Below are 20,722 nucleotides of genomic sequence, written 5' to 3' on the forward strand. Positions count from 1 at the left end.
GTCGTAAAAAAAATAATAACTTTTTTTTTCAACACGACTAGAAAATTAACGTTAACCTCACTAATACTGATACGAAACAATTGCTTATAATTAACGATATGCGCAGTGTTAGTCCTGCTCACGTCTCCTGATTCTCCTGAATCACCCTGTATAAAACGCTTAATAGTGATTTCGACCATAGTTTGTGGTTGCGGACTAAAGTTACCTGATTTTACGGTACCGCGTTTCGGGGTTCGGCATTACTTTCTAGGTAAGTTTGAAGCTACTTTGTGACTGATAGTGGTTATAAAATATACTTAAATACTATTCAATGTGCTTACCAGTGCTGCCTCTGGCTCGGACTCCTCGCTGGGCGAGTCGCGGCCCAGGCCGCTCTCGTCCGACGAGGGCGTCTCGAACGGACGCTCGTCCGTTGCGACTCGCACCACCATCTTGGATCTGAAAATAAAAATAAAATTAATTAGCTACTATGTAGCATGTATTCAACTACCTATTTTTCACTTAATGAATATACTTAAAAATATATGTATGCATGTCTATATGTATAAGTATACCTACTAGTTTTTGGCCGCTACTTTGTCTGGGTGGAATGATGATGATTAATAAAACTATTTTATCTCCTTCCTCAGGCTTCAAACTATCTCCATCGGTTCAAATGTTTAAGCGTGAAAGGTAACAGACAGACAGACACCGTTGCTTTTGCATTTATTGACCGAAGCGTAGCGAAGGTCCACGTTTTGACTCGGGCATTTTGCTTTTGTATGTCCGGATGTTCTCCTCTACAGGTCGCAATTCTCAACCGATTCTCGTGAAATTTTGTGACCTAATTCTATGATTAAAATATTTTTATTGTCTATCTGGTATTTGGAATTTTTTTTTAATGGTGGAGTCTTGATAGCTCGCGCCTACACAAATAGTCGTATCGATATCATAAGAGTTCCTCTTGAGATATGTTTACAGAATAAATGGCAAAAAATGCAAATTTGTATCGCTGGTTTTAGCTAGGTATTAAGATATTTAGTTTTCACTCGAGAATGAGTAGGTAGCCGAATTTCGTCACCTTATTCATAGGGGTGTGTCAGTTTTTCAATATAGCTTTAGTACTACAATGAAACAAAATGACAAAATCATAGCTCGAAAGTAGTTAACTAAATATAACTTGTAGGTTACGATTCTAATTAATATTTTTTGAAACAGATGAGAAAATATTTAAAATCAGGTATTTGTTGGTTCTGCTTTTTCCGAATGTATTTTTAACTCAATATTTATCTCCTTAGCAAATTTTTGGGGTCAGATTGGATTAGAAGGGAAAACATATTTTCTATAAATATTAAGTACTTAAATCATATTTTCTATAAAAGATCCACCGGTTAGAAAGATCACTTAATAACTTAATAACGTTACGTTTTATCACTATCGATAGTAAAGTCTAGTTTTCCTACTAATTACCATTCATGAAAGCTAAGTGAGGGCCTTGTACCAGTTATCATGCGAATGTAGGTACAGCGAGTCGTCAACGAGTAGCATCTGCCACAGCGCTAGGAGGAAGTGAGGCCAGAGGCTACGCCCTTAGCTAAGTCAATAAACAATCGAATAGCGATAATCTCAATCATTAACTGTGCAGTTTGCGGTACTGCAATTTTATGCGGGTATTTGAAAAGAAAAAAAATTGAATCTTTATTTCAGGCAACTAGTGGCCCATACATAAATACCTTAAACCTAGCATACAAATAATAATATTCGTCGTATTTGCAGAAATATGTACTAGTATAGGCACAAATTAAATTAGACATTTTCAGGTTGCCATAAATCGAATTTATTGTTAAATTTTGTGTGGATGTTTTTCTCTGACACGATTACGTTACTCTTTTCACATTCGTCCGGCGTGGACTAAGCGTTAAGTATCAATTAATTTATCGAAAATTCGGTTTAGTTAAATGAGGTAGTTTCAATCCAGCGTCTGAAAAGACTAGAATTGGACTAGACCACGTGAAGTGGTACGTTTGAGAAGTCTATCAAATATATGGTAAAGTAAGTACAGTGTGCGATTGTTAACTACATAATTTACGTTTTTATATACATACATATATACGAACATCACAATCATGACTCTGTAATAGATTATGCTTAAACATTAACATACAGCTGATTAAATACACTACTCATACAATATATTCGTTAAGTTACGGTTATAGGACAGCTCTGACGCAGTTACGATTATAATGAACCTATAATGACTTCGGAAAACTTTTATGTAGGTACCTTAACCCTTGGAACGTGTTTGTTTGTTTGTAAAAAATGTAATACATAATGTTGCAATGATAGTATTTTTTTGCTGATTAGAAATCGTTGACACAATATTCACAACTATGTAAGTTTATTAAGTCAGTTGCCATTTAAATTTACGAGTAAGGTAAGCTATAAATTTTATCATTTGAATTTTCTGCTAGCGGCTAGCGCCGTCACACTGTAGTATTAATTACCCTAAGTATTTATTATTCGCAGTTTTCGAGCTAGGTTAGGATAAATAATTCGATAATTTACACATGCGCTTTTCTCCACAAACTTAATTAATTATGCACAGTTTGGATTCCCATGAATTTATTTCTTGGCGTTGCGCGAACGTAAGCAATCGTTGTACTTACTTAATAAATGAAATGAAATGAAATGAAAATCTTTATTTCAGGCAACTAATGGCCCATACATAAATACCTTAAAACTAGCATACATATTATATAAAAATATATTTTAAAAAACTAAACACTACATATCCATTATGGTTGCGATGCATTACGCAACCCCGCAGTGTCAGGGAGCCGGCCGCGGAACCGCCGAAACTTGACACCTTTCGGCCAAAACTCCTCCTTGGTGAAGGTCGCTAGATGGTCAGTCGGAACGCTCACCACAAACGAATTAAAATTCGCATTGTGTCGAGATTCCAACTTCGCGACCCTCAGGATGAATCCGGTCTTCGTTTTCACATACTAATAAAGTGTTCAAGTGTTCATAATTAACAATGTACATTCTTTACGAATAAGTAGGTACCTACATTTTATCACGACTTGCTTCTTAACAATCTGGATGCTTCTCAACAGTGGATTGTTCATTATTTTTATGCAACTGTTGAAATAATTATCTACACTAATTATGCTTCTTAATGTGTAATACATATGTAGGTATATGTATATCACATTAAAAAAATTGTTCTCATTGTTAAGGTTCCGCGTGTCGTTTAGGTACTATGGTTACAGACAAGAAGCATTACTATTTCTATTAAAACTATTTGTATAATTTGAAACTTACTTAAGTACTTAACTAGGTATATTCCCGTTTATCCAAGATTATAAATATATAAGACAGTGCTGTTCAGACATGCATCAGCATTTCAAATTGTAATCGAATTCTTTGGGATAGGTACCCCACGATTACGGTATCGATTTTGACAATTTAAAGGAAATATTTTTTTGCTTTCTACAATTAAAATAGTTACATATAATTCGCCATTAACCAGAGCACGATATTTAAGTATTTGAAGTGATATACTGCAAAATTATTAATACCATCCTTTGTAATGGCACAACCGTTAATTTATATCTACATCATCACTATACACCGTATAAAACAAAATTCCCCGCCGCGTTTGTCTGTTTGTATGTTCGCGATAAACTAGAAAACTACAGAACGGATTTTCATACGGTTTTCACCTATCTGAGTGATGTTTAGGTGTATAATTTCATAAGGTTTTGTGTAACCTATTCGAAGCCGGTGCGGTGGGTCGCTAGTCATATCTATTCATATCTTACAAGTAAGTCTAAGTGGAAAAATCCACTTAATTTTATTTAGTACTGATAAGAAGGTCTATTGAACAAGTGTAATGTGGACCGACGACCGTGCGACCCGCACTGCTCTGATAAGGGATAACGTTGTAACCTCTACTCGTACAAAGCAAGGCTGAGCGTGGACTTGCAAGTATAACTTGAACTTGGAAGTTGTTGCTCTCGTATTTCTAATAATACGGTTTTCTTATATAATTAACAAGTTGTTTAGAAGTTCGAAAATTTATAATAAAATCGATACTTGGAAGTAGGTTTACTTTTACACTAAATACTTAAGTACCACCAGCATTAAGAAGCAGCATAAGTCTTTTACTATCTTTAATATGCGGGATTATTAATCGTTTACAGAATAATAACAGGTTAAGTCGCATATTTTATTCAATCAATATACGTAATATCATACGTTTAATACGTCTGAGTATATTCTACTCATAAGATCTCTAACTAATCTAAATCGAATAGAAATTGACCAATGATTGGATCGTAAAGTAACATTTTAACACAACGCGTCTTCCCCAATTCCTTTTTATTTTTATTTCAACGGTACAGAAATATAGGCGTAAGTTATACAGCGTAGTACCTACTTTAAATAATTGTAATTTGCATACATTGAAAACATGAACAATGGGGCGTACGTCATTTGACCACCATGTCAGCTAGCGCCATATGCTATTGCCAGTATAATGTAAGGAATAACTATAGTCATATAATAATGTAACATGTGCATGATAAACGATCGATGTGTTAACTCTTTTTGATATTTTTTTCATACTATTTATCATCAACAAAATGTTAAATTACCGTAGTAATACATTTACCTACTTATAATCTACCTATGAATAACATACAAAACAATATCTCTAATTTATTAGATCTAACTATAAACCGTGTCAGGCGTGGCTCACTCCGCGATATCGTCGCTTTGCTACAGGTAGCTAAAAGTACATCCGTTCGGCCCCAATTTTGGGGTTTGCCATAAGCCGCGCGTGGCGCTGTCGCCACCTAGCGGCCATATCTGTGCTGATCGTAACAGACGCGTTTTGTTAGAGAGTGAGTCTTCTTATTATTTATTCTGTGACCGTGTACGGCTGATTTGCTTTGTTTAACGCATTCGCTGCCAGGGGGCGCGGCCTAGGAACAAACTTGTATGACGGTGAACGCACATTATGTGCGTTGGGGGCAGTGAATGTGTTAAATATTACCCTCAAAGTTTTACCAATTTTATTGTGTAATTTAGATAGAAATAATATATAAAAATACTTTTGAAAAACTAACTACCTATTTTTTTTTTATATTTTACTTTTACTGTTTTAAGATCATTGTTTTGGATAAATTGTCAGTACTTTACCCGCATAAATTAGAAACTTAGATTAAGGGAAACATTTAAAAAATTCACCGCTTCTGGCAAGATTCGTATTCTCGACCTTTCGGAGCACCGATCCAATCCCGATCTAACGTCGATCGTTATGTCGCTTGCAGACGTATCTGCTAGGTACAAAAAGTAATTAGTAAACTATATTATCGTGATTGCCATTAGGTACGCTTTGCCCAGTATTTGGCAGGTATAAGTTAAAAGCCCATCTACCAGATTGGGCAGCAGATAGTGCTGATAGAAAGTAGGTGAATTGCCATGGCCCTTTTTATTTGATAAGATGTTTTATGGCACTCGACAGGTGGAATAACAGCTGCCACATGACTTTTAGGGGGAACTGAATAGGTAGGTCCTAATGTATTGAGCTCGTAGAATAGAATACGTGTATTTGCGAGAAGGTACAAGGGTTATTAAAATTATAAAACTGGCACCACCGTTAATTTATATCTACATCATCACTATACACCTTATATAACAACAACCCCCCCCCCCCCCCCCCCCCCCGACCCCGTCCTTTATCCAAACTTGGCAATTATTTTTAAACGTATCAACGAGACAACGTTTATTGTTGATATTTTTGTGTTGTGTGATTATGAAATAAAATATAGGTACTTTACTAACAACAAAGAAGAATAAAATTGAGAGAATCCACAAAAAAAAAAGTTATAAAATATCGTGTGATGGTACAAATTGTACAAAACATTTTTCGTGACTTTTGGCGCTCGTCTGAGACATGCACGACAATGTGACCGGTTTTTTTTTATCTTATAATACCAGAAGAAAAATGAAACCTAACTAATGAAACTTTATATCTAACTTTAGAGCCCATTGAGCACTTTGTCAGTTTTTACCATTATTTAGGAATAACAGGTACCTAAATATTTTAATAATTGACGTTTTAATGAGGTAGCTAACACTTAGGAGCCCTGCCACTCCTCTAATCTTTAGCGTATGAATGATAAAAAATACACTATGCTATGGAATTGTTTATGCACAAGTAGGTAATTAGTTCTGCGTGACGAAATGGCCGTCTTAAGTATTTGCGTGGGGTTGTTTACATTCTGTGATAGCAGATAAACTCTGGAGCAAGTTATCTGGCGCCGTTGCAAAATAACAATTATTGATAACACTGCTTTACCCTTATGATGAAAGCTAGTCACTTTTTAACATTGTTACTAAGAGATAGGTACCCAGGCATCAAAATCTTACGGTGCAAACTGATTTAAGTACTAGTATAGACAGCGAGATATTATTATCTTTCAGCGTTAAATTAAAAAGTTTTACTTTCGCCCCTGGTAACAATAGTTTAAAACTTAAATCGATTCTGCACAAATACATTTTAAATTTGCATTACTCCACTCTAATCCGATGACGATGAGTTGCGTATTTAATCTAATACGTAATACTACCGTATAATTTGCGAAGCTAAGCGTGTTAACTGCACAAATATGTTTGGACTAATCGAATATAAGTCTGATTTTTGAATAACATTTCATCACTAGACTAACAGACAATAAAATTAAGCACCGACCTAATAAAGTACTGGTGATAAAAGCCTCCAGTGATGATACTGGTCAGGCGGTAGCTAATTCTGAGTTAAATTTGGACCGGCTTTTAGTGTGGGTCTGTGCAGAGATAAGTACTTAATGAGATTTCTCACCAATTCCTTCAAAATGCTGCAAAATAGCTGAACTTTTCAACAACTTGAAAGATGGCTTGAATACGTAGCACCAAGGAAGCTTGATGACGACTGAACATCGCGGAGGCACGGTTATGTTTATAGCCCATGTCGAATGTTAATGTTTATGGTAATCGTCACTGGTTGAGCTGGTTTAGCAAAGGATTCTATTTGTTGTTGTATTTCAAATTGTTAGTTACGCAATTATATTTGAACAAGAAGATGAAGTTAAAAGCGAATCTTCTTATCCGGTGTTCCAGTTGAGCACAAAAAATTTGGCTGTTTCATACATTTGTTGCTGGTCCATTTTCTATGGGAGGGTAGTTAATTTTTGTTTTCGCGATTTTGCGGTTGGTCCCATAGTAAAAGTTGCTCAGTATAATCCCAAAACCTCTCTGGCAACGGGAATGCAGTTATTTTAAGCCATCCTGTATGGGAAACCCGGAATTTCATAACAAAAGTTAAAAGTAAAAAAAAATCAAAACTGCAAAACTACGAAAAATCGGCTAACATACATGGGGTATATTCTGATAGCCCACGACGTGAGGAATCTAAAAAAAATTTTTGGACGTCAAGGTTTGGACCAGCCTAGATAGATAAAACTTAGAATCATAGGTAAAATCCATAAACTCAGGAACAAAATATTCGTGATAAACACACAAATAAATGCCCTTGCCGGAAGACGAACCTGGCTTTATCTAGCTTCGTAAGCAGACACTACGGACTAGGCTACGGCGGCCATTAAGAAATGCAAATTTGAACTGAAAAAGACTTTGTGTTTCGATGTTGTCACTAATTGTTTAGTCTAGACATCCATTTTGTTGCTTCTTTTGTCCTCAGGATTGCGTCGTATTTCATGGTGGGCTCAGTTATAAAGGACTCATGCTAGACCGGGCCGGGGCCGAGCTGGAGCTTCCGGCGCTTCGTTTTCTATGGAACGCACCACGTGATCACCGATCAGCCGTCATAGAAAATTACATGTCGAACGCCTAGGCCCGGGCACGGCCCGGTCTAGTCATCCTTAATAGGCTTCAGTTATATTTTTATAATATAGCCCTAGTTCTCGTAGGACGGTTACCCTTAACATTTCAAAGTTCTCTACCAGATGATCATATCATAAAGAAGCAAGTCATTCAACAGCGATCGTAGTTGTCTGGTTAATAAAAAAGACTGACACAAAAGCACATCAACAGGTTTTGGCATCCCGCAGTATTTCTACCAGTAACTTCTAACATGAAAATTTAAAATGAAGGCGAAATTAGGTACTTACTAGAGATTTCTCTATTCTAAAAACTTTCAATTTGTCTTATTTGCCCCTCGTACTTAAGATCTTTTTTATTCATTTAGTTATATAGCATCTGGAGGTGACTTCGCTAATGTATTTAGTTTATTTTAACAAGGGAAGTTGAAGTCGACAGTCGCTCTTGCTTCTTAATGTCTTTTTTTAATGGCTAACGTGAATTCCATTTTATAATGAAAATATACATACAAATTAGCCTCGTCCGCAGATAGCAACAGGTTAATTTTTAGCGCGTTAAGGCATAAAAAGCTACAGTGAGTTTTACGACTTGCGTCATAATTTTAACTTTTAAATAATGCTGTGTTATTGTCGGTTTAATGAAGATTAAAAGCGTCAAACACGCTCGTTTGGCACCATCTGAGCAGAGAGTAACTATATTTTATTTATTAAACTTAATTAACATCTGGTATAAGTTTTCCATCACAATTGTTTGTTTTTTGCGTGACTACACTTACTCAATTCAACTTAATAAACCATTTTGTAGTTATGGTACGCAAACCGATGCATTTTTGATAAAGATTAAAAAAACTAGCAAGGAATGGAGGATTGTAGGGTAAGACCTCCAGTGAATGAACACTTAAGCAATTTTCCAAGTTTGAAAAATCATTTCTCAGCATTCATTAATAATTGGAATAATGAATTGCAATTTAATGAATCCTCATGTAATAAATAAGAAAGTAATTTCTGCGATTATTTATTACTTTTATAGTTTTTGAGTAATAGCAAAATTTATCAAAAACTACCCAAAAACCTAATGAATGAACATAAAATCCAGTGAATGAACACCACAAAACCCAGTGAATGAACATTATTTAGATCTTTTTAATCAGCATTAAAAAATCATTTTTAACACAAAAACTGTTTCCAGCTCTATTTTAGTAGGTATAGCGAAAGCGGTAATATCTTTATATCCCCTCCATATTTAATTCAAACATATTAGAATGTAATAAAATGATGGTTTTTCACATATAACACAGAAACCTGTTACATATTAATAATAAAAAGAGAATAAATCTTGAAATCAAGAAATAACGTGCATATTTTGATGTAAAAAGATCAGGCTCAGCAAATAATGCTTAAAATAATAAACTTGTTATTGCATTGTTCGTGGTTACAGTGTTCATACATAGAATTAGTAGAAATCTAATAAATGAACATGCCAAATTTTGTATTGTTCATACATAGGCATGAAAAATCTAGTAAATGGACTATAGAAATTTGGTTTGTTCCAATACTGGCTGAAAGAATCAGAATCGTTTTCTATGCAGAATCACAAAAAACAAGCTAAATACCATTTCGTTTACATATAAATTTAGAAAAAAAATTATATCTAGACGACACCAGTAAATGAACACACCGTTCATTTACTGGTTTCAGAACATTTGATAAGCCAGTAATGGAACTATAAAAAATAAAGACTTAATCACATAATACGCTGACAAACTGTACATTTATTGAAGGTTTAACTCTTAATCTAACCAAAAAACGTAAATTTGTACAGGTAAACATTAAATAAGCACTTCATATGTTGCTCCAAACGTACACTGTTCTTATCTGGGATTTAATTTTTACATACAAAACTTCAATACCAGAAACACGTAAACTTCAAACACTAGTCACATTCAAACTGATCGAAAATAAAGTAACCGCGGGTTGCCATTGCATAGGAAATAGAGTCGTTAATAAGTAAAAAAATACGACAATTGGTAGAAATTGCTATATTTCTTATTTTAGACAAAAAACGTGATTTTGTTCAATCACTGGGGGGTGTTCATTCACTGGAGGGTTTACCCTACCTATGTATAGAATTGACTTGCGTGATAGACCCACGCATGTACGCAATTATACGCATCTGTCACGTTATTTATAAATATAATGCTTTCGCTCAGTTTGTTAGCTATTACAGTTTTTATTTTCGATGGTGTTCAAAAATAAATATAATGTAATAGATAGAAACGTTAATCCTATTTATATTATTTGTATACATACATATTATGAAGTTTATGACATTTAAATGTTGCAGGGTTGTTGACAATTCATATTGATTTGCCGCAGGCATTTACGGAAGTACCTAGTGTGTCTATTTTTTATTCAATATACCTTCAAATTACTATTCGACGCTGAAATAAATGTGAAATATAAACTCGCAAATCTAATTTAAGACTAACATAGGTATAGTTAGTTCTCTATTTATAACGTCCTTACCTAATATTTTTTTGTTTCGTAAACTTAGAGGTTTGTTTCAGCAAAAAAGTTCGGAAACAAGGAAGCTATACAATCCAGCCGCGACAACCTTGATACAAAACATAAATAAATCAGATCGTTTTGCGCGGAATGTGGTCGCAGCGACTTTCCATAACTTGTACAAGTTACAAGTTCTGCGTAAGATCTCACGTGCATCGGCTTGTCGAAGACGATTTATACGACTTATCTTGTTTATATACATACGAGTGTAAATAATTATTATCGCATGAACCACACTTTCATATGAATACTAAAATTGTGAACGTATTTGTTGATAGTGACAATAATTTTTGAAGACTATGTGACTATATATCGCTATGTGAGAATAATGAGGAAGACGTCAATTAAATTACCTAATAAATATAAACTAAGTTTATGTACCTACCTATGTGGCTCGAATGATCAAATTTCAAATCTATATTCAAAAATGCTAATTAGATTTTTATTAATTTATAGTGATTAAATGAATGTCATTATTGATACCAGACGTTAGAGAATCCAATATTTTAGTAAGAGAAAGCCGTTGCCTGGTTAATGCTTTGCTAAGGTGCTTTTATTGTCTTCAGAAAACGTTGGAAATTTCCACTTTGCGGCACTTACTTACAATGAGAAACAACAATTAAACAGGTGCGGTAACAATAGCGTTTTAAGCAGTCTGTGGAGTCAAAATGTGTCGGTTTTTATTGAGATTATCCAACAATAGTACATATTACGCTATTTCGTCTCATATTACACTAACACTAATACCTACTTCTTCTCCCACGCGTTGTCCCGGCATTTTTGCCACAGCTCATGGGAGCCTGGGGTCCGCTTGACAACTACACACACACACAACTACACTAATACCTACCTACATCATCGAAAAAAAATCATAGATAAGACAAAAGTATTATGTATATGAGTAAGTAGAGGTAAGTACGTTTTAAAGCGTGGAGTAAACTGTAATATAAACATTAAACTATGCCTTTATTTGTATGTCTCTAAACATAAGTACATATATTGAACTTGTTTTTGGCAGCCTTGCCCCTAAACGTACAAAATAAATATGCCATTTGATTAGCAGATACAGCATTTGCCATCATCACTTACTAATTCGTTGTTTGATCTTCACAGGATTTAAGGAGTTGACAAAGTCAAGATACCAGTATGGATATTTGTTGTAGAAGTTTACATAGGGGACACAAAAGCCACGGATACCCCGTCATTTTCTTTGAGTATCGTCATGTGACGAGTAATATTGAATACTTAATATAGAGCAGCATTCACAAAACATTTTGTCTGTGATATATTTGTTTTTAAGTTATATTTGAACTTGCATTGCGTAAAAATGATCACATTATGCTCTGTTTGAGCATTGAGAATACAAAATTGTGGCTCCTTTAGCCTTGTTACAAAAATAACACCAAATCCTGCTACATACCTTAAACCACAATAAAAAAAATTGTTTAAATCCCATTACCACTGTATATACCTAAATAAATGACTATAAAAAAAAACATTTTTTTTAAATAAGCGTCGGTCACAATTGTCACAAAATGCTTTGTGACCAAAACACAGTGAAAATCCAGTATGACGAAAGCATTGTTTTCGTTGCGATCACATGCTTAGTTACTAATCCAGTTATCCAAAATATTTAAATATAAATTTTGCAGAGACGTTCATAACGAACCGTCCATTATTATTGAAACGGCTTAAAATTTAAAAACCGTAAAATTCCTTCGAGACCGGGCCTTCAGGTCCATTCACACAACAAGTTGCTTACCACAATAATGGCGCCATCGTTACGTCAAAAATCCGGCGTATCCCACAGTTTCTCACCTTTTTAGGGATGTCGAGTGGGCCTTCCAGGAACGACATTAATAAATAAAACCCTTCACGCTCCCGACAAAAAATACCCCTAACATCAATGAAGAGGCGCCAACACTTGTTAATGGTCCTAGAATCTAAACCGTTTATTATAAGATTTTAAGACATTATATTAGGGAAGATGTTTCTAAATTATGTTATTGTTTTTGTATACAAAAAATTACACACGCTTAATATGATATGTACCTAGGTACATATCATATTTGGTTCTTTCACCAACGTATCTGAATAACGGACTACTAATTCTAAATAACTAATAGTAATAATATTATTGTCACATCACAATTGTTAAGAATCTTCGTATAAAATACTTACTCAGCTTTTCCTCGTTCTTAAATTCTTTATCAGTCAATATAAATCTTATCAAAACCACTTAAGTACAACATTTAAACTAAATTGGTTATTAATATAATCAAAAGCCGGTATTTTATCCTTTGTACCTAAATGTATCATACCTAACTGTAGCGATAACACGCTCTGTCGCACAAAAACTACTGAACCGATGCTAATTTGTATTCAAAACGTTAATATAATTCATATAATCGATGCCGTTGCGTCGTGGCTTTGGTCCTTCGAGCCGGATATTTTAATGCAAAACTTTTTTGGCATAAAATCATTATAAAATGTATTTTTTCTCGGGAAAATTAACTCTTAGTATGCTCTTAGTGCGAAAAATGCTTACATGTCAGTACATGTAATCAGTAAATCAGTACAGTAATCAGTGCGAAATCAGTATTTCGCATTTTAAGCAACCGTTTCACTAATATTTATTTTACTAGGGAATAATATCATCAACACCTACAGACAAAAAAGAGTATAAAATATGCATAGGACTCGTGTATTACCTATACGTTTCGCAAAGGTGAGTTTCAACCCAGACATGTTCTATCGGATATAGGTATGTACTAGTAACCACATCGACATTCACTTCTACTTGTAAGTAGGTGTCGCTCATTAACAGTGACATTTTTATTTGCCAACAGCGACGCCAACTTTTTTAAACGTGGGCTCTTGTCCTGCTAGATCTTTTACTTTTATAAATTAGTTACCTATCTGTTTACGCTTTCAATTATTAAATAAAGTAGTATCTGTCTAAGTAGTATCTTATTTAAACAGTACGTCACAGTTACCCAGTGGTTTTTAACCCTTAACCCACTGCGCACTGCGCATATATGAGTTATAAACAGTATTGCGGCTGCGGTTTTTTTCTAATCCAAAGGTTTTATGCCTGCATTGTGGTCAACGCCGGCGTGGGAATTCTATTTAATTGTAATTTTAAATAGTAAACTATAATTTTTCCTTCATGTTATATTATATTACCGTAAAATGAGGTGAGTAGGTGCAAAACCGACATTCAAACCTCGATAACATTTTATTTTTACATATGCAAACTGAATGGTGTATATAATAAGTGTTCCGGACGTTTGTATTTTAGTTTTTATTTTATTTTGGGTAGTTCCATTTCATAACTTTGACGATAAACAGGAAATCCCACCTCACCCCGTAGTCCCTCGTATTTGGGGTGAGTTGGGTTTTCATACAAAGGTGATTTTGGAAGATAGTTGGATCGATTTTTTTTTATTATGGGTATTACTATAGCTCCATTTTAAATTGGAATACATTATTTTTGTAGCAGTAGCCTTAAAATCCCATCTCACCCCCTTTTCATCCCTTCTCTCCCCATTCATAACCCAACTCTCCCCGCGAACCCTACTCACCCCATTTTACGGTACTCGTACAAAAGAGCTTTTAAGAGAAGAATAGTTTTACGATGTTTTTCTTGCAATTTATGATGGACGCTTATTTACTTTATGCTCTGTATTGTTCGAATGATCGAGTTTCAAGTTAAATTATTAACTTCGCAGGCCATGTACACTTGTAAGTACAGTAAGCAGAAGAAAAACACGGATGAAGCTTTGCAAATATAGGGAATTAGGGTTGACAATTTTGAGGCAAAAGAGTGACATATCGCAATGTTTGTTACAGGAATGTTGCGGATGCAGATTTTTTGACATCCGCGGATGCGGATACGGATATTTAAAGGCTCACATCCGCGGATGCGGATGCGGATGTTAAAAATAATGCGGAAGTTCGGCGGATGCGGATGCGGATGCGAATATTCGCAACATCCCTGGTTTGTTACAATATCCAACTTTACCCTTAGTTTAGTTCTATTTTTATTATATACGATTTTTAATTTAGTTTTCATTTCAAGACTGGCCGTTGTTCCGTAGAACACGTTTACTAAGTTGTTGTTTACTTATTATATAACAAGAGTCATTATGAATCGCAGACAAGGGTTACGTTACGAACTTGAATTCTTGAGTTCAACGACCTTTTGACATTCGCGGGGAAAGCACGAGTAAACTGCCTTGAGGTCGCAACCACATTACTTGACCTGGAATTTTCCCAGCTGTATTTTTCCTCGGATTAGTTAGCTAGTTTGTCTAGATCTAGTTCCAATACGTGATTTTTCTAATAGTATAATTGTTATTGGATATACCTACTTCAACTTTCTATGATCTGCATTTCGAAAAGATCACTTAGGGGCTATTCATAAATTACGTCATTTCAAATTAGGGGGGGGGGGTCTGGACATCGGATGACGGTAGCATGAAGTAGGAGGAAATGGGGTCATTTGAAGCATGATTTTTGGATGATGATAGGGGGGGGGGGGGTCAAAAATCGTCAAAAATCGATGACGTAATTTATGGACAGCCCCTTAGATATCTAATAGTTAATCGGTAACATTTCGCAACTTTTTAAATTAAATGAGTGGTCTCCTCTGTATTTTAGTTGCCAAAATAAAAACTAAATTTAGGGATGATAGGATTTCAATATCCCAATTCACTGCAATTAATCCAACTACGTAAATGTAATTGAGCATGTATTTAATTCATACTACGAGTACATACACATACATACCATATCAAGATATTTAAATCAAAAGAAGTACAAAAATAAATTGCACTTTATAATACCATTACTATTTAATAATATACATGTATTACCTTTCATCACTGTGGTCAATTCAAAATACATATAATTAAATAATCCCCTGTTGCTTGTTAACACCTAAACTCTAGTTTACTTAATGAAATCTGTTTGAGATAGTCGTATCCAGACCCGCAAACAGCTTCGGAAGATAAAAACGCGTTATCACTTTCGATAAGCACCGTTTCTCGTTGCGTCTATTTGTTTAAAGCTTTGACCAAAATCCTGGCTTCTGTATCTAGAAAGAGGCAAATGACCTTATCTCACTCACTTATTGGTATTATGAATGGATTTAAAAAGTGCAGTACACAGGTGTAGAATTGTAGACATGGCTATTTTGCGTTACACAAAGGAATCGATTTAATTATAGACGAATTAAGGCTTACTTAAAAAAAAACTCCTACTACCAATCATACTTCACTTTAGATTTTTCCAACCGTCGTCAAGTGGAAAAGAAATATCCATATACACCAACGCCTCCATAATTTTTCGTTTTCGATCTATATATTGTTATAACCCATATAAAAATGCTAAATATAATGCTAATGCTATGCCCATATAAAAATAAAGTTTAAAAAAAATTGTCTGTGCTTGACATACCTAACGTTATGACCGCAGTGATAACCATTTTGTGCCTTCCGTTATCTAGGTAGGTATGTAACAGTTAATTTTATGTCCGACATTGCTCACTAAAATGTTTCGTTAACAATCCTAACAGATGAAGGACACGTAAGTATATGAATTGTGTAAATTGTTGATAATATTTGGTATATTCAACATTTACAATATACGGAAATATATCCTAACTACATCGCAAATAGGACAAGAAAAACCTAACTTTTGGTTCAAAAGTATTTTATAAGAATGTAATTTTGCAAACAATTTTTATAAACGACTGTACTTTACACACCAAGGCGTTGAACTCGTCAAAAAGAATCTAATTATCTCAAACTTGAGGGAGACTACCGAAAAGTTCTTGAATCCAACTGCTGATGCTGGCTTCACCATCTCTGTCATCTCTGATGATGATTGATCAGATGCATGTTAAATCCATGTAAACCATGATATCACATTATTATATTGTCATCGGGCTCAGCACGGTTCCATTTTTATCGACTATCACTATGCGCGTCCCTTTCGCACTTACATACTTGTTAGAACGTGACAGGCATGGTGACAAGGGATAAAAACGCGACCGTGCTAAGCCGCCTGGATTACATTGACTAGAAAAGTTTCATATTGATATACCTACTTGAGTTGTTCCCACTAGTTACCACCAAGTTACTGGTGACAGCTTACTGGTAACTAATGGGTAAAATTATGTGGGCTATTACATAATTTTATTAATTCTGTGTCGATACGACTATTAAATAGAATTAGAAATAGGGTAAAATTGATTTGCAGGATTTTATTACATTTGCTTTAGTTACATTACAATACAAACGAAGTAAGAAATATAAGAGAGTTGATCGAGAAGACATCGAGGAATGTTATATAGGTACTTATACCATGTCACACAGAATCTTTGCAATAAATTGAACTGCATTGTTTAGAGAAATCGGATAGAAGAAATGTAATAAATATCAGAAGTTTACATGTTTTACGAAAATGTTTACTCCGTCGCTTCAATGTATTTTTTTAGTAAGTAGGTTACAGACTATAAGGTAAACGTACTAGTGCTCGACATGCTAATGCCCAATAGATGACACCTTGCTGTCACCTCTATTGACAATGACTTAAGTTTCAAGATGACATGTACTGGGACCGCGTCGAGCACCAGTACGTTTACCGTTTAAATTTTAAAATGAGTATTACTTAATCTTAAATTAAATTCTATTTCAGTAGTAGTTTACTTTCAGTAGACTAAAATGACACTGAATTTCAGTTGTGTAATGGAAAAGTAATCTCTCATTAACTGCTTATTTTTTAATATTTCCCATTTCTCATAATAGTCATAATCCTGTTTTATACAATTTCACACAAATGTAACGTAATCTATGTATGTATGTAATGTATTTTGTGAACAATGCTTTAAGTAGATGTTCCAAAGACGATATCTTAGTAAATTAATTAAACACATTAATAAAGTCATTGTTCAATTAATGATCATACCTTCTGCGTTAACAATTAGTGTGAGATTTTGCCTCCGAGTTCAAGGCATCTTCGAACAATAACTGCAACTTCTGTTTTTTTACATAGGTAGGTTGCTTGCTTGGTCCGGCCAACCTTACTCTACACAGGCTTTGTGAAAACGTCAAAATTGACATTTCATGAAAATGTGACGTTTATTATGGCACCCCCAGACGTTGTCAAGTAAAATCGGTGCAGGCAGAGTTAATTAGACGGACTCTACATCGAATTATCTTTTGTTATCTCACGTGTACAAATAAAAAAATACTTAATGCTAACAGAAATGCACGTCGTGCGACAGTGGTTAAAGTGTTCAGCAATCTATGCCACCGGCGAATGTAGGACGTACATATCGTTATAATTCACGCTACACAATGTAAATGTGCGTTCATGATTTGAAAACTCTATGAATGAATGAATTATGAAATAAAGGTCTTTCATCTTTAATTTACTAAATAGGTGTATCTAACAGTTTTTAACTAAGCACCTAGACACTGTTTGTCAGTATTGCCTAGTAATGTTAAAGCAATATCAAGTTGCTGTTAGGTAGTAGGAATGTAGAGCAGGTAACACGAGAATTCAGTTAGGTTACGGGTGTGGACCAAAAATAGTTTCGTCGGAGCATCTCGTGAGCGCGCTAGTCTAAAAATCTAAAAATAAAGTTATAACTAGCTTTTGAGATGTCACTCACCTGTAATGCACTAACTGAACGAAAGTGCGGAGGCACAAACCGCGCCAATAACTTGAAAGGACCTTGACGAATTCAAATTTCGAATCCGCGTTGCCGGCATCCACGAGAACGCGTCCAAAACTCACTCCCGCGAAATCGAACTTTTTTTAAAAAGTCACGTTTTATCGACTCCGAGTTAAAAATCCGTTGGACACTTATTCACAGTTTTGATGATAAATTGATATTTTATCGGTTTATTTGTTAGATGTGGCGACGCGTGCGTGCGGCCCCGGTTGCGAGTGTACTGAGCGTCCGCGCGGGCTGCGGCCATGTTTATCGTAAGGCACGCTACGGTGAGCTAACTATCCGATAAAATATATATTTTGTTACGATTTCAGAGCATTGTTTACACAGTTTAACGCGGCCGCCGGAAGCACGGAGCTTTAATACGGATTACGTTACGCGAAAGCAAATCAGGTACAATTTACGCTTGTACGCGCTGAAAGTTTCTAACAAGTACTTAAACGAATATAAGAACTTAGTTCCCATGTAATTTTAAAATACACATGCCTATTGTGTAAAGATAGTTGCTGATGATGAAAATTCTAGGTACCTACTCTGTTAAGTACTAATTAAGCTTACAATTGATCTGTGGTTAGGTTTTTGATCTATAAGTCAGTCAGTCACAAAAATGACGGTTTTTAAACGTTAATTTGTCAATAACTGTTTGAACTACGTTTATAAAATTTTGTATTCTAGACAAGCTAAGGGGCTTTAATAAATGTGCCAAATTTCATGTGTGTAGGTTAAGTAGGTTTCAAGTTGTGAAGGGGTCAAAAGTAGCTCGAAATGGTTCGTGTAATATTACACACAGTTGCTGCGTCGCTAGTTCCTTTTTCTTTGAACTTGGCTGGATAGATACCGACGATAGACATCAAATTGTAGGAAACTACCACCGTATTAAACTGGCAGTAATCACTTAAGGTTCCGTCACACAGGCGCGTTTTCGTTTGGGCGTGAGCGTTTTATATGTAAAACGCTCACGCTCCGCCCGGAAAACGCGCCTGTGTGACGAAGCCTTTAAAATTAGTTCGCAACACAAGCGTCGCACGGTCTTAGCGTGACACTTGCCGCTCTATCTAGACCGGAAAGGATGGTCGTCTGTCAATTTGATGAGAACGTCAAGAACTGTTCCTAATTTACCGCGTGAATTGGTCACATCTGTTCCAGTAAAATTAAGAGCAGTAGCTTTAATGTCTAATGAGAGCTGTGTAGTTAATCGAGTAAAAAATTTAATGCTTACCGACTAATCACTTTCACAATTTGACACTAAAATTAAATTAAATTAAACTTGTCTTATCTCTGTAAAAGTTGGCATAATGTGGTGTAGGTCATCATCGTTCGATGATGATTAAAAAATGAATAAAATCTACCAAGAGCATGTCGGGTCATGCTCAGTGTAGGGTTTCGTAGTTACCATTCTGTCAGAATGAATAGGCCTAAGCACGGGCGTAGCCAGGGGGTGGTTTTGGGGGTTCAAACCCCCCCCGAAAAGTTCAGAATATTAACATTCATAGAATATTTTATGTACTTTTAGTCGTTTTATTTTCTTGAACCCCCCCCCCCCCCCCCGATACTAAAACCTGGCTACGCCCGTGGGCCTAAGTGGTAAATATCATGTACATTACAAGCATTTAGCAGCGCTTTGTAGGTAGGTAGGTACCTATACCTACGTCTTTTTACTGGGAAGATATTTTGCAATAACTCAAAAACGGCTAGACCGATCATATTCGCTATAGTTTTCATTGAAAGTATTTATTAAGCTTTTATTTTTACGACTCTTTGTTTTTTTTTTTTGAGATTTATTATAAATACCATTTTACAGGGATCGGGGTTTTTATGGGTAAGTTTTAGTGCAAATTTTTATTCTATTTAAATTTAAATAATTTTTAATTGTAATAGTTTTGTTTGATTTTAATTTAATTTTATGTTGTAGTCGATTTTTGTTAAGAAATTTAATTTTTAATTTAATTTATTTTAATTTTGACAAATTGTGTATTAACGTTGTATTTGTTCTTTTAATTTGCGTGGCGACTTTTAATTTATTTAGAGATATGTATTTTAGATAAGTTTCAAATGTTTACTTATTTTAGTTGATAAAATAATAAATCAATTTTACGTCAGTAAACAATATTTTTTTTACAGTAAGTAGTGAAAAATAAATCCATTTCACTTTAAATCCTGATGTTAAGGGAATAGGTACGAATAAAATCTATATATATCAATACTCATTAAAACATTTTAACTAAAGGAAGTTAATTCTACTATATAGCACTATACTCTGCATCTTTAGGTAGTTATATAAATAAAAGTAAACAAATAATTTGTACATTTTCGGGTAGTTATAACATTTATTGGTTAACCAACCAAATACAAAACTGCCTGAATCTGTCACTGAACGACCTGACTTTAACCTACATTATTTGATCATGTAATGTTTTCATCTACCCTCAACTGGCGTAAGGAGCAATTTGAAGTTAGATTTTGTTGATAGAAAGTAGGTACTTAGACAAGCATGCTTGCAGTTCAAATCAAGCACTTTTTGCAGTATTTTTTTCTGTGACGATTACTT

The 20,722-nt window shown here is 34.8% G+C and overlaps 1 protein-coding gene across 2 annotated transcripts in view; it reads right to left on the reverse strand.

The window, feature by feature from the left end:
* The window catches only part of LOC134794240 (uncharacterized), a 49,215-nt gene extending 30,809 nt beyond the window's left edge, over window positions 1–18,406 (reverse strand). Inside the window, exons 1-2 of one of the 2 annotated variants that reach the window (XM_063765992.1) lie at window positions 18,112–18,406; window positions 321–438 (exon numbers count right to left, since the gene is read on the reverse strand). In XM_063765992.1, the coding sequence (XP_063622062.1) occupies window positions 321–431 (111 nt within the window). In that variant the 5' untranslated portion in view covers window positions 432–438; window positions 18,112–18,406. Of the gene's footprint in view, window positions 1–320; window positions 439–6,868; window positions 7,005–18,111 lie in introns of those variants that run through there. The other variant, XM_063765993.1, reaches the window with a different exon arrangement.
* Window positions 18,407–20,722: the final 2,316 nt, after the last annotated feature.

This window comes from Cydia splendana, chromosome 10, assembly GCF_910591565.1.
Source record: "Cydia splendana chromosome 10, ilCydSple1.2, whole genome shotgun sequence".
NCBI classification, from domain to species: Eukaryota; Metazoa; Arthropoda; class Insecta; order Lepidoptera; family Tortricidae; genus Cydia; species Cydia splendana.